Here is a 12,985-nt window from a genome sequence, read left to right on the forward strand (position 1 = left end):
GGAAAGGTTTTAGACCGGAGAGGTGTGAAGGTGTGGGTGTACTCACATGACAGCACACTGGGCAAAGGAGAGGTACTCAACCAGGACATCAAGACCTCTGTTTTCATCATTGAGGAACTCCCTGACCCACCTGTGATGCATAAAAACACAGAGGGGTCACCAAACTCAGGAACACGCCTTCACGCTACACTTTGAGATCTGCTCTTGACATTTTAACTGCACAAATACAACAAACAAGTAAGACAGACAGAAACTCTAGAAAGAAAAGGGGGAATGTGAAAGATTTAAGACAGAACAAAGGCTGCAGAAGATGAAACCAATTCTTCATAATTTGCAAAATGAGATGTTTTAAAAGGCTGTGCACTAAAATGGCTCAGTGCAAGAGTAATGTATTGAATTATGGATGCTATATGTATATAAATACTGTAGCTACAGTGTATGTATGCAATTAAATGCAACACAATCCAATCAAGTGTGTGTGGCAAGACAAAAAAAAATGTTTATAGATGCCATTCTGTCACTACATAGAACATAAAAGTTTTTTTTATAAATTTTCTGTTTTAATTCTTTAAGACATGATAGCCCCTATTCCTGCCATTTCTTATGTGCATGTGTCACATGATAAGGTCAAGAGGAGAAAAGTCTGGACTACAAATTAGCTGCTTTTATGTAGTTCATGATCAGACTCTTCTACAGTTTTATTTGGCCTTTCCTTTCAAGATTACAACTTTAAACAAGGTTGACAGTTTTCAGAGTTTCCTTTGCAAAAAGCTTTGTTTCAATAACTTTTCAGCTCGTCTACAACCCATCAGGTTAAATGTCACACTGCGATTCCTCCAAATTCTATAAACTCTTAAAGCAATTCTTGCGTTACGCCAAAGTATACATGGCAACACAACTAGAGCAACACCAGAGAAATGCTGAGGATATTTTCTGAGACGTTTCCCCCGGCCAGAGAGAAAGAATCGGGGGGGAAAAAGGTCCGTGGAAACAAAATGCTTCAGATTTCCAGGGATAGAAACCAACTCTAAACAAAGGAATTCCCATTGCACCCAGCGAAAGAATGCGGAGGGCATATGGCAGAGAAGTGGGCTCAGGTCGAAGCCCCTGACACTCCACAATATTTAGTCTGCCTCCCCCGCAGACCCCTGCTCAGCTCCTCCCCGTTCTCTTCAGGAAACTTCAGGGGGCAGGATTTGGGTAAAAGGTTCTTAAAATAGTCCCGAAACGCTGGATATGATTACCGGCTGCTAGTCGTCCGATGGATAAGTCGGCCTGAAAACCAATAAAGATCCTCAAATGAAGCGGAGGGAAGGAAGGAGAGAAGGAAAGAGGGGTGAGAAGAGGAGCAGAGGGAAAAAAAAAAGAAGAAAGGCAAAGATCATCAGCTTATTGTCCCAACCTCTGTATCCCTTCTAGCCTGGGACCCCCTCACTCTTTTCCTCTACATCTGTCCAACTATTGCCAGTTCTGATTGTCTTGGCAATGCCAGCAATAACACACAGTAAGGCCCCAGATTCTCTCGCTCTCACACGCGCGCACACACACACGCACGCACACACACACACACACACAGATGTGCAGAATAAACCAACATCTGTTACGCTCAGTCCCGCCCACATAAGTCTACTGAAAATATTTCTCTTGGTTGTCTTTTGTGCTTTTTTTTAATGCTTTAAAACAGATTTTTTTACACTCTTTTTATATGGTCCGAATCAGTAAAAAGAAGAAGAAGAAAAAAAAAAGCATGATACAGTTTAAATGTTGCATTTGCTCTACAATAAACAAAATGCCCACATAGAAAAGTCTCTTTGTGTTTCTGCTGCCGTCCACTGCGTCCCGCTATCCCATGGTCAGCCTGGCTTCCTGTCCTTCTGGCGAGAACAACAAAGCTTCCTGCTTAACAGTGTGGAGGCATCACAATGGCTACCATCTGGGCATTATGAGGACCAGCTCCGTGAGGCAGAGCTGCAGAGCTTGGTCAGTTAGAACAATACGTGGAGATCTGGACACTAAAGCTCTGGGACCGTGTAGCAGCCCACAAAGGAATAGTCTTCACAAAAGAAAAACAGTAAAGTTCCCCCGGCCGCCCCCCCCCCCCCCCCTCAAAGCTTTTAGCACCAGTAAATACAGCTGTGCAATTCATCAGAAGATAAGAGCTGATTACCCAATGTGGTTGGTCCGCAGTGATATCTCCAGCTCCCTCAGGACTTTTGTGGATTCCTGCACACGCCGCCGAAATTTCTGATAAACATGACAAAAACAGAGTTAGCCGCAGATTCATCATCATGACAAACTGTTATTTAATGGGTAGTGACAGATTACACATTGCTTTAAGATAATACTCCACCCATGTACACTCACACATTCGTCTCTGATAAAGCCTGCCGTCTGAAGTGCCTTAAAGTATTCGCACCCCTTTGACATTTTGTGAAATTACAAATACAAGTTTCAATGTTTTATATTTGGATTTTATGTGATAAAACTCAGTAATGTATCATTTTGAAGTGGAGAAAAGAGGAAATGCAGAGCTTTCGAAATCTTTTCAAAAGAATATCTGAAATGTGCGGCATGCATTTGCATTTAGCTTCACTGAGTTTATACACTGCAGAACCAATTTCCAAACTCTAAGCCATTCAATCTTTTACAGTCTTAGTTTTTTGCAGCCTTTCTTCCAGGATTGCTGTGCATTTATCTCCATCCATCAGTTTCCCGCAGCATGATGCTTCCACCACAGGTCACGTCGGGATGGTGTGCTCATTTTAGAATAGAATAGAACATAATTCAACTTTGTCATTGCACATGTCACAAGTACAAAGCAACGAAATGCAGTTTGCATCCATCCAGAAGTGCACTGTTAGTTTTCCTTCACACAGTGTTTTGCGCACAGGCTCAAGAAAGTCGATTTTGGTCTCATGTGACCAGATCACCTTCGTCCACATGATGGCTGAGTTGCTGACATGTAGCAAAGAGCCAACGGAAATGCTTCTCCGTTTATTGCTCTCCTTGCCCAGTCTGTCCCTGTTTAGGACGGCAGCCATGTTTGGACACGTCTGCAGATGTTTCACGCTGTTCTCACTTTTGGATGATTGACTGAAAAGTGTTCAGCGATATGTTCAAAGTGTAGGACACTGTTTGATAACCCAACTTTGATTTAGACTTTACCAGAACTGTCTTCTGCGTTCCTTCCTTGTTCATCATCGTTCTCCAACTTCTGCACTGTCTTGACAGAACAGCTGTATTTATACTGACGTATAGATTCACAGAGACGTGGCTTATATTTAGGGGTATCAGAACACAGGAGGTTAAACACTTATCCATGCCACACTTTTCAGATGTTTATATGCAATGACTTTTTAAATGCTGTTCTTCTATTGTATAAAATAAAAATGAAATATATTGATGATTCTGGTTATAATGTGACAATGGTCAGGCATTCCTGCAACACAAGCTATTTGTAAACAAACTGGACCAGAAGCAGATTTCGTTCCTTAGTTTGTTTAGTTGCTTTGTTGGATTTGCCAAAAGTCAGTGCAGCTCCACTTCCAGACAACAAAGTTTATGTTCCCACCTTTCGTGTGACTCCTGGGTCTAAGTATCCTCTGAGCTTCTGGATGTAGGTGTGCGGGGGGTTTTTCACCTGAAACCTCTCCTGAAAGCACAACAAGGCATCAAAATGGGAGTTTACTCCAGGCAGAGTTGCACAGGCAGCTGTACGCGCGGCATCAGTGCGGGTTTAGGAGGCAGCGTTCGCGTGAATTCACCTGATCGCAGATCAAATCCCACTTCTTCTCGTTGTCGTACTGCCTGAGGAGCCGAGCTTTGTCCGGAGGCAGATTCATGGAATTCTGGAAAAAAAACAAAAAACAAAAAAAACACAGAAAATCTGACCATTAATTTCACGCACGGCGACAAATGTACGTTTTCTCTATTTTGCCAATTTATAGCAGCGCTGTGCAGAGAGGCCTGTGGCGCCAGTAGCGGTACACGGGACAGAATTTTGGACCGTGACCTCACTTCCTGTGTTGACTCCGCATCCTGTTGCAGGAGATGATCTGCATCTCCTCCAGTCTGAGTCTCGGTTTGTTTTTCACCACAACACGCCGCTATCAGAGCCCAGGCTCATTGCCAGACCTGTTATCTAAAGCAGCCGTGAAAAAGGGAAAAAAAAGAAAAGAAAACACTTCAACACCGTAGGAGATGTCCAGAGGCTGCCTGTTTACTGGGCTCAAATTAAACCTTAATTGCTTCAATTTGTGTTCCTAGACCGCACCATTTCAGCAGTTCATGTCCGCATGACAACCGTGGAAGAAGAAAAAACACACACACACGCACACACACGCACATGCACACACATCTATATAGGCTGACTGTATGACAGAAGCTTTTGACTAATTGCTTCCTTCTGAGCCAAATGCTTGTAAACAGGGATAGATGGGGGAAAATCTTAAAAATGAGGAAGCGCAACAATAGGAGGGATCCTGCCAGTGTCTGAAACTCACCGCTTCAGCAGTTCTTTTGAAGAAAAGAAAAAAAAAAAAGTAAGAAGAAATAATTTCATTTTCCTTTTGCTCAATGAACCCAAGGATCCAATGCATGACACAGGCAAAGCCACAAACTGTTGGCGTGACTTCTTAACCTGCAGCTATAATTCAGTCTCCAGACCAGACAACACTCTGCTTCCCTCCAGATGAGATGCTCAGAGACATTTTTTTCCTCTACTGGAAGATTAAAAAATAAATAAATAAATAATAATAATAATAAAAACTGTACATTTGCCGCTATGACAACCACCCCTGTTGTCGAAAAGCAGCTCAACGTCACTTGTGACAGTTTTAAAATTAATTTCCCCAGGAGACACTCGCCTGCTCAGCCTATCAATAAAACATGAGTAATTTTGTTTTGTAAGGAGCGAAGTTGGTAACCAAGGCGTGACTCTGCGGTTTAAGAGCTAATAACTGCAGATTTTCATGAGCATAGATTTATGTCACAAGGTTCTAAAAATATACAGCAACAGAAAAAAAAAATGTATGAGAAGGCTTCGAGAGGCTTTAACTGGGTGGAAAACCATGCCAAGGCGTGGAATATTTTGACTGGACTTAAAGCCTCTTGCAGAAGAGACGGGTGGGGTTGGAGGGGGAGAAGCGACATGCATACCAGATGTTCAGAATTACAGAAGGAATGTGTCCTGTTTATAGTGGTAGTTTATGGCAGTAAACTTTCTCTCTTGTCTGACGCTCTTTCTTCCTCTGCTTCTTTTTGGGGGAGACATGTCACCTCCGGCAGTCTGAGATGGTTTTCGCTCGCAGCAGAGGAGCGGCATCTCCCAACCGTATGTTTCTTTGATAAACCTTCTGAACGGTTTTTTTTAACTGCACTGCTGCCACACACAGTCAAACGTCAACTCTTTTTCCTGTTTTTTTTTTTTTTGTTCTTTTCTTTCCTTCTTGCAACTTTTACGTTTCCATCTACCACTTTATCCAAGTCTGAGAGGAGAGGGTGAAAGGTCAAGGAGGGGCTTAAACCCAGACACACCTCTCACCGGCGATCCTCATTATCTCGTTCCAGAGTCACACTAAGGTGTTTCAAGGCCAGACTGCTTCAATATGATATTAAAGCAGCCAATGTACAAAGGAAGCTAAGTTTAACTGCTTCCATCTTGGATCTCCTTCATTCGGTCAGGATCTACAGTCATATAATGAATTAAAATGTGCGTTCTGACGAGCCTCCTCATTTGTCAGATAAAAAAAAAACAATAAAATCTTCACAATTATCAGATGTTCAATGCTTGAAACATCAGCCTGTGTGCAATTAATTTACATTTGCTTCACTTAGTGAACTGAGATGCTGACGTAAACCAACAAATGTATTCTAATTTATTGAACATTATTATACATCTCACCACCCTTAGACGGTCTTTCTAATGTAGACTGATCCATAAATCGAGAGCTTTTACTTTTGGCTCGGTTCTTTCTTTCCAATGATGAACTAAAGCAGGACTGGGCAGCCCTCTTGCAGCCATGCTTTGGAGGATAGATGTAAATTTAATGCTTGGTGGTCTGGCTTTGTTTATGGGGGCCTGTGTGGATGCAGCCAGAGACAGAAACAGAAACAGAAACAGGGAGCCTCCTTTAAATCTTCACATGGGAACTCCACCATTAGCGAGGCAGGATGGTGACAGACAAGGGTGGAGAGTCTGGGCACAGGGACGTGGAGGTGAAATGTAAAGTTCTTCAAATTTTCTCGTATGATTTTAAGTGAAGTACTGAGATTATTAGAAAACAAAGACAAGGATTTCATTTTTTTTTCCCCGTTTTGCAGCAGCGAAAAACAACAAAAAACATAACGTTGCAATTGAAAGTTCATTCAAGTTTTAAAAAAGGAGCAGATGTTGTGCTAAACCACACAGCGTAAGCCGAGTGAAGATCACTGTTTGGGCTATGCTGGTGCTGCCAAAAACGTTCATTGGTCCTGCTATTACTTGAAAGACGTTGATTAAAGGTTACAGATGGCATCAAAGGTCGGTCAGCTCTGGCCAACATTAAACCAAATCAAACAAAAATAAACCAAGGACAATCGCGCCACACAATAGTTATAAAAAGCACAAACCAGAACCAACATAGCACAATTGATTGACATCAGCTGTGTTTGGTTTAGGTCATGTGCTTGGGCAGGGTGACCTTTGATGACCTCAGCAAGCTTCTATTGATGTCTTTAAAAAGGATCGCAACACAAACCAGCACAAGCAGAAATTCTTATAACCTTCACAAGAGTTTATAGAATGTGGAGTGGCCAAATGTGCAAAGATAAAATCTAACAGGCATATTTTCATGGAAGCGTAACCAACCCTTCAAAATGACTACCACCACAATAACTCTAACACAGCTCTGTTTTTTTTATCTTAGACCAATTCATTTGTGTCATCTTTTATTTCAAAGTCGATTTTTCTCGCTTCCTGGTGTATTCATGTATCCATCCCTTAATAGCTGATGTTTTTGACAAAATCTACGTTTTACAAAATCTAGATTGTGCTTAAATATTAACAACTTGTTCTTCTTTCAACTCTACTGATATTTGAGAACTTCTGGATAAAATACTCTAGAATCTGTCCAACCCTGAAGACTGCTTCCCTTTGTTTTCCTGCCCAGTGGTGCATTCTCAAGTAGAACTGTAGGGCAAGGAAGCAAAGAGGAAGGTCTCCTTTTGTAGTAATTCAATTCTGACTTACTGGAAAACATGGAGACCAGATGCACAGAGAGATACTCATCCATTTGGCAAAGACAAAGGAACAAAGGAAGCATAACGTGTGTATCGTTTCAGTGTATGACTGGATGATTTCACGGACAGAACTATTCATTAGAGGCAAAAACATGGGAGTATTTGACTGACGAGCAATTAGTGCATAATAGAATTTGACAACAATTCAGAGAGACGTTATTATGAGGAGTGATATACGAGGTATTTAATAATGTCTGTGGGAGGTTTTGGTGGTGTAAACAAACACAGGTGAGAGCGTGGAGCCGGAGGTGTTATTAACTCCACTGTAAGACGGTTTTCTTGCAAACAATGGCGGGACAGAAAGCCATAGGAGAGGTTTCCTTCCCGACAAGATTTGGGGAATTTGAGCCAAGTAACCCAATTTAGCTAATTTCATTTCACTTTCTCCCACAGTGATGCTATCTTTCACTTCCTGTGTTTAGAAGGAGCTAAAAGAGGTCATTTTATGTGGGAGAGTGAGCAGCAGCGCTTTAAAAAGTTTAAGATCCATTAGCCCATTTTAGGAGAAAAACATTGCAGAAATGCCAAAAATGTTTGTGCTTGTTATGTTGCCCACGTATCCTCTCCTCCCAGTGCAGCCTTTCCTGGCTGGACCTGAATCTGAACCGTACAAAGGATCCAGTGTTGGGCTTTGTTCTGATTTGATGCTCTGCCATACCCATCCTTTTGACATTTGAGCTAATTTTTGCTACCCCCCACCCCCTCCCTTCATGTGGAGTCACTAACAATAGCAGGTGGGTAGGGTCAGTTTATACCCTGTGGTCCTTTTTATACAGTAAAACAAATTACACGGCACAACCGGACGGACTGGTTTTAATGTCAATTCTCCCACTTAAGCAGAATGAAAGTCATGGGGGGGGGGGTATAAGTTGAGTACTGTTCAACTTAATTTTCCGGACTAATGGGTTAACAGATGATTCAGTACAATTGGTTTGTGGTAGCTAGCTCTTGTAAAGTGAATGAAAAAGAACCCACATCATCTAGACACATGGTTGTTGTGAAGCAAACGCCTACAAGCCGACCAGGTGAGGGTGTAACTTCTAAAGCAGGGGGGATATTGGAGCCGCTAACAAAGGGAAGGTTTCAAAGAGTGAGCAGTTTAAGTAGCTCAGAGAGTCATGTTACTGGTTAAGGAGGCGAGTAAAGCTACCAAGGACGCAGCGGAGCACTTAAGTCACACGCTGACCCCCCGGGTCCCAGCGCAGATATCCGACTCTGCGGGGCAGCGCCATCTGCCTCCTCCGACCGGACAGCCGCCTAATCCGAACTGATTTACAATCAGCCTTGAGATGAGTTTATGACCGGCAGCTGGAGCTAGAAGCCCCCCCTCTAAAGATACAAATGGAGAGGAGTGACAGAACGTTTCCTCCTTGACCTCGAGTGGAACGTTTCCTGATAGAAATACTGTACGTACGTACACTGAGCCAATAGCAAAAACACGACAAAAGCTTTTATGCTCTGCCTTATCCACCCCTGGCCAAAATGCTTCCTCTGTCACAATGTGCGTCTATATCTAATTTGATAGGCTTCGCAGGCTAGACTTGGGTATTGTCGGCTCACTGGGAAAGGAGTGGGTGGCTGGAGAGCTCACCGTGCTGGACAGAGCCGCTGGCAGTCCAGACGGCAGACACTAAAGTCTCTCTGCTCATCAGGACAGAGTCCAGGGAGGAGGGACCAAAGAATCCAAGTTTACTGCGAGATGTATGATTTCTACAGACAATGAACTGAGAATAATTTCTACCGTGAGTGCAAAAGTATTCATTGGATTTTAGGTCTGTTTTACAGCCTCTATCTAATCAGTATCAATACATATCGCGATAGACATATGATCAATACCAACAGATAACACATCTGATAGAATATACAGTATTCAATCTATAGCTTATTCACTTCTATCCAGAACTGCACAGCATTCTGGGGAATGTAGGCAGAGGGAAGACTTTACCCGCTCAACCTCTCACTGTCAGCTAAGCAAGTTTGGTGGTATCAACTAACTCACTCAACTCTTTGGTCACCTAGCAACTCACGCACACGTTTTGGTTACCTAGCAACAACTTGTTGAGTAACTTCCACAGCAGCAGTTTCAGTTTTTGCTGCCGAGCCTCATAACTGCTTAAAAATAAAAGACAACAGTGTGAAGTGAAAACTGTGGATAAAAGAGTTGTGTAACGCCAACAGTCTGGCAGTATTTCATATATTTAAAACAAAAAAATGAATCAATAATTATTGATTTCAACTGATTTGAAATGCTTATTCATCATGCATTTTCAGCCATACTCCATGTGCTCTGTCAGGTTTTTCTTAGCCTGTATTTAACTCCTTCCGTCCTTTATTCAATCTGACCAGCTTCCCTGTCCCTGTTGAGATAAAAGCCAACCCTCAGGATGATGCTGCCACCGCTATGTGGCACCAGGGAGAATGTTGGTGTGTTCAGAATGACGATGATCAGTTCTACTCTTCCTCCACATGCAGTAGAAGAGTACAAAATGTTCAGTTTTGCTCTCGTCTGACCAGTCTACATCTTTGAGCTCATTTTATAAACAGGATTTCTGCTCACGACAGTAAGGGTGGCTGAACAATAAATGCATATTCCACTTGTGACATTTTGTTTATTTCTCTTCCGCGGTGTTGTTCGGTCATACAAAACTCCAATAAAATACATTGAAGTTTGTTTTGGTAACATGCCAAAAATGTGAAGACATCCAGGCGTTGTGAAAACATTAGTAAAACTAATTTTCTGCAGTAGATTAGCTAAAAAATATATAAATTTAAAAACTGTTTCCATTAAAAAAAACAAAAAAAAACAACAACATTGGGGAATTTGCCTGCATAAAAGTGCAATCATTAATCAGTGAGTACCATAAATGAATAAATGGTCAAGAAATAAAAATACTGAAGCATTCCATAATGAGTAATATAAGCTCCGTGGATCTGTATTCCCAGCAAAAAAACCAGAAAAAAGAAGCCAACAAGGAGGCAAAGAAAACAGTAGGAATATGTGGAGCTGGCATGACTATTTAAGCATAATAAGCAACCCTAGAATGGAAAGTGATGCCCAGTCCCCACTAAACCAGAAATAACTGGAAGCAGTTCAAGATAAATATGTCCTTCTGGAAAAAATAACTTCAACAAGCCCTGAGAAGGACAGAAAGAGGTAAACATAGAACCAGCTTTTGGATATTTGCCTGACGTAGCGCACATGTCTCACACCGACTGCACAGGAGACCATGACTCCAGGAGGTGGGGCTGATCAGAATGACCATCACATCTGATATCATTGGTGTGCATCAGACTTTAACGTCCAGTTTTATAATAATGGATGTTTCTGTCAGCGCTGTGTGTTTGGATAACTCCTTTTCCGTTGCAGAGAAACACAATGAGAGGAGACAGGATGGGAGATTCAGCTGTTGCCGTCACAGAGCTGCAGGGACTTCCGTTAACTCTTCAGGAAACCAAAAAGCCGCTTCGGGATTTGCTCTGTCGCAGGGTACGTGCGGATCTGACACTTCCACTGTCGCAGAGAGTTTGTTTTAAGCGTAATTTCAGCGGCTTGTCCAACTCCGGGGTAAGGTCTCGCCGAACCGAAAGCGACGGAGCGGAGTGTGAGAAAACACGGCCCCCCTTTCTTCAGAGCGGACACCCGATCGGCCTCCTCGCTCTTTGGCGAGGTAACCCAAACCGGGCGAGGATAACAAAGCGTGCACACACAGAGATGCTGGAAGGAGGGGACAGCAGCGAAGCACACACTACCAAGCCAAAAGACACAAGAAACAGAGAGCCTCACTCATTGTGACGCTGGGCCTTCTGTACAGACATAAGCAGGATTAAGAAACAATGGTGTAGGTGTTTTTGGGAAAATACAGGACAAGAAGGGGGAAAAAACCACCATCAGAGCACGAATCAAAATAAAACCACTTCATAATTTCTGATTAACTCCCTGACCTTTCACTACAAAGGTAAAATGCATAATGCAAAAGCATCTAAGACTTTATATTCATTGTAATCACACAGAAGAAAAAAAAAGATCCTCAGATGTCTAAAAGTCATGTTCAGCACCTAAAGGACTGTTTCTAAAAAAAAGTTACGTAAGGAGAGGACAAATAAAAGGTAAAATGGCTCAAACTTTCCCTAAACTGCGTCCGTCTCAAATTACGGGCTGCTAAAACAATGTTATATCAAGAGCTTACGTTGCCAGGTTTTCTGTCCTCCGCTAGAGGCAGCCTGAGCGCTCTCCACTATGAACCTACGGCATGTCTCCTCGTCTCCGATGTCTGAGTCAGGCTGCTAAGATAAATAACTTCCAATCTCTTCTTTTCAACACAACCAAATGGACACCAAAAACAACAACAGGAAGGTGGTGAAATGCAACTTCCAGTTCATAAATCAACAACCTCCTCTCAGAGCCCATTTGCTACTCGGTTTGTTAAACTGGTGATGCAGAAGCGATAAGCAGCAATGATAAGTTGGTCCAAACTAAAAAAAACAAAAAAAACAAAAAAAACAATTATCATCACAGGCTTCTTTGAAGGCTAATCCACAAAAGTAACAGATAAAGACTCCTGCAGGGTCCATCTGAAGCCAGAGAGTTTTCAGACGCTTCGAAAGATCCAAGAAAAAAACATTTGTTCACATCTTCTGATCTGTTCTTGAAAACAAATGTGACGTAAAACAGAGCAGCTTAAAAATTTGACATTACTGTTCAATACTGGATGATTTTCTTTCACATAATTTCTGCCTGATCCAGCACATAAAACTTTATTTTTATTTAAGTCTGACTTGTTGATTCAGATCGGCACTTTTTTTGGAATCACTGTAACTCGTTACAGCGAAAAAAAAAAAGTTTAATCCGATTCAAGTGGTAGTTTTGAATCCATCAGCAAATACAGAAGTGACAAGATTATTCTCACTTATAGGGAATATGTTCCTAACCTTTATTTGATTTTATTTTTATTTTATGAAGCTCAAAAATGTGTACACTCTTACTTAAACTTTTCATCTACTACAACGAGTTCCTATATTTGACAGACTGCCAATAGAACAGGGGTGCCCAATATGTCGATCGCGATCGACCGGTCGATCGCAGAAAGGTTTAGAGTCGATCTCGGCAGGTGACAAACTGAACGCCGCCAGGACGCTGAGACCAGGACTTCCTCTTCTGATTGGCTTATCAAAAATATTCACTAAGATCCTAAACGTTTGTAGCTTCATTAAAAAAGAATAATTATAAAAAGTCAACGAAACATGTTAAAATTAATAATCTCAGTAATTATTGTTTCAACAAGGTGTTGCGCAATTCAGTGCGTTTCAGTTCCATTAAAAAAAAGGAGAAAAAAAAGCGACTCAAAGACCGACTGACGAGCAGAGCAGGAGTTTAAATTAGCTACTCAACCACCGCTATGTTCATGAGAGGCTTATTAATAATCGAGAAATAAATATCAAGCCTGGAAACCTAATATCGTAACAGACTGAATGTTGTGTTTTTAATGTAATCTTTGCTCAGCTTGCGGGGCGCAGGCGGTTGCCACGGCAATGGGAAACGACAAAGAGAGAGAGAGAGAGAGAGAGAGAGAGAGAAACAGAGAGTAAAAAGGTAGGAGTGGTTTTGAGTTGTTCGTCTGTTCGGGTTGTTTTACCTTTGTTTACCTTTGCTGTGGCTCATCACACCTGCTGTAGTTTCTGAACGTTCAATAAATGACAAACTTGGACT

General features: G+C 41.9%; 1 protein-coding gene and 1 long non-coding RNA gene across 7 annotated transcripts in view; one reads left to right on the forward strand and one right to left on the reverse strand.

Annotated features, from left to right (window-relative positions):
* fmnl3 (formin-like 3) overlaps positions 1–12,985 on the reverse strand; it is a 43,567-nt gene that overhangs the window by 15,485 nt on the left and 15,097 nt on the right. For all 6 annotated transcript variants that reach the window (XR_001426558.1, XM_015045465.1, XM_015045463.1 and 3 more), the window contains exons 2-5: positions 3,765–3,848; positions 3,572–3,652; positions 2,168–2,244; positions 47–130 (exon numbers count right to left, since the gene is read on the reverse strand). Coding sequence is in view for 5 of the 6 variants with exons in the window: in XM_015045465.1 (XP_014900951.1) it covers positions 47–130; positions 2,168–2,244; positions 3,572–3,652; positions 3,765–3,848 (326 nt within the window). In the remaining variant the exon portion in view is untranslated. The remainder of the gene's footprint in view (positions 1–46; positions 131–2,167; positions 2,245–3,571; positions 3,653–3,764; positions 3,849–12,985) is intronic.
* Positions 12,816–12,985, forward strand: part of LOC106955345 (uncharacterized) — a 3,814-nt gene continuing 3,644 nt past the window's right edge. Inside the window, exon 1 of the long non-coding RNA XR_001426559.1 lies at positions 12,816–12,868. This is a non-coding gene — a long non-coding RNA (uncharacterized LOC106955345). The remainder of the gene's footprint in view (positions 12,869–12,985) is intronic.

This window comes from Poecilia latipinna, unplaced genomic scaffold, assembly GCF_001443285.1.
Source record: "Poecilia latipinna isolate Pla-1442-1.1 unplaced genomic scaffold, P_latipinna-1.0 Scaffold729, whole genome shotgun sequence".
NCBI classification, from domain to species: domain Eukaryota; kingdom Metazoa; phylum Chordata; class Actinopteri; order Cyprinodontiformes; family Poeciliidae; genus Poecilia; species Poecilia latipinna.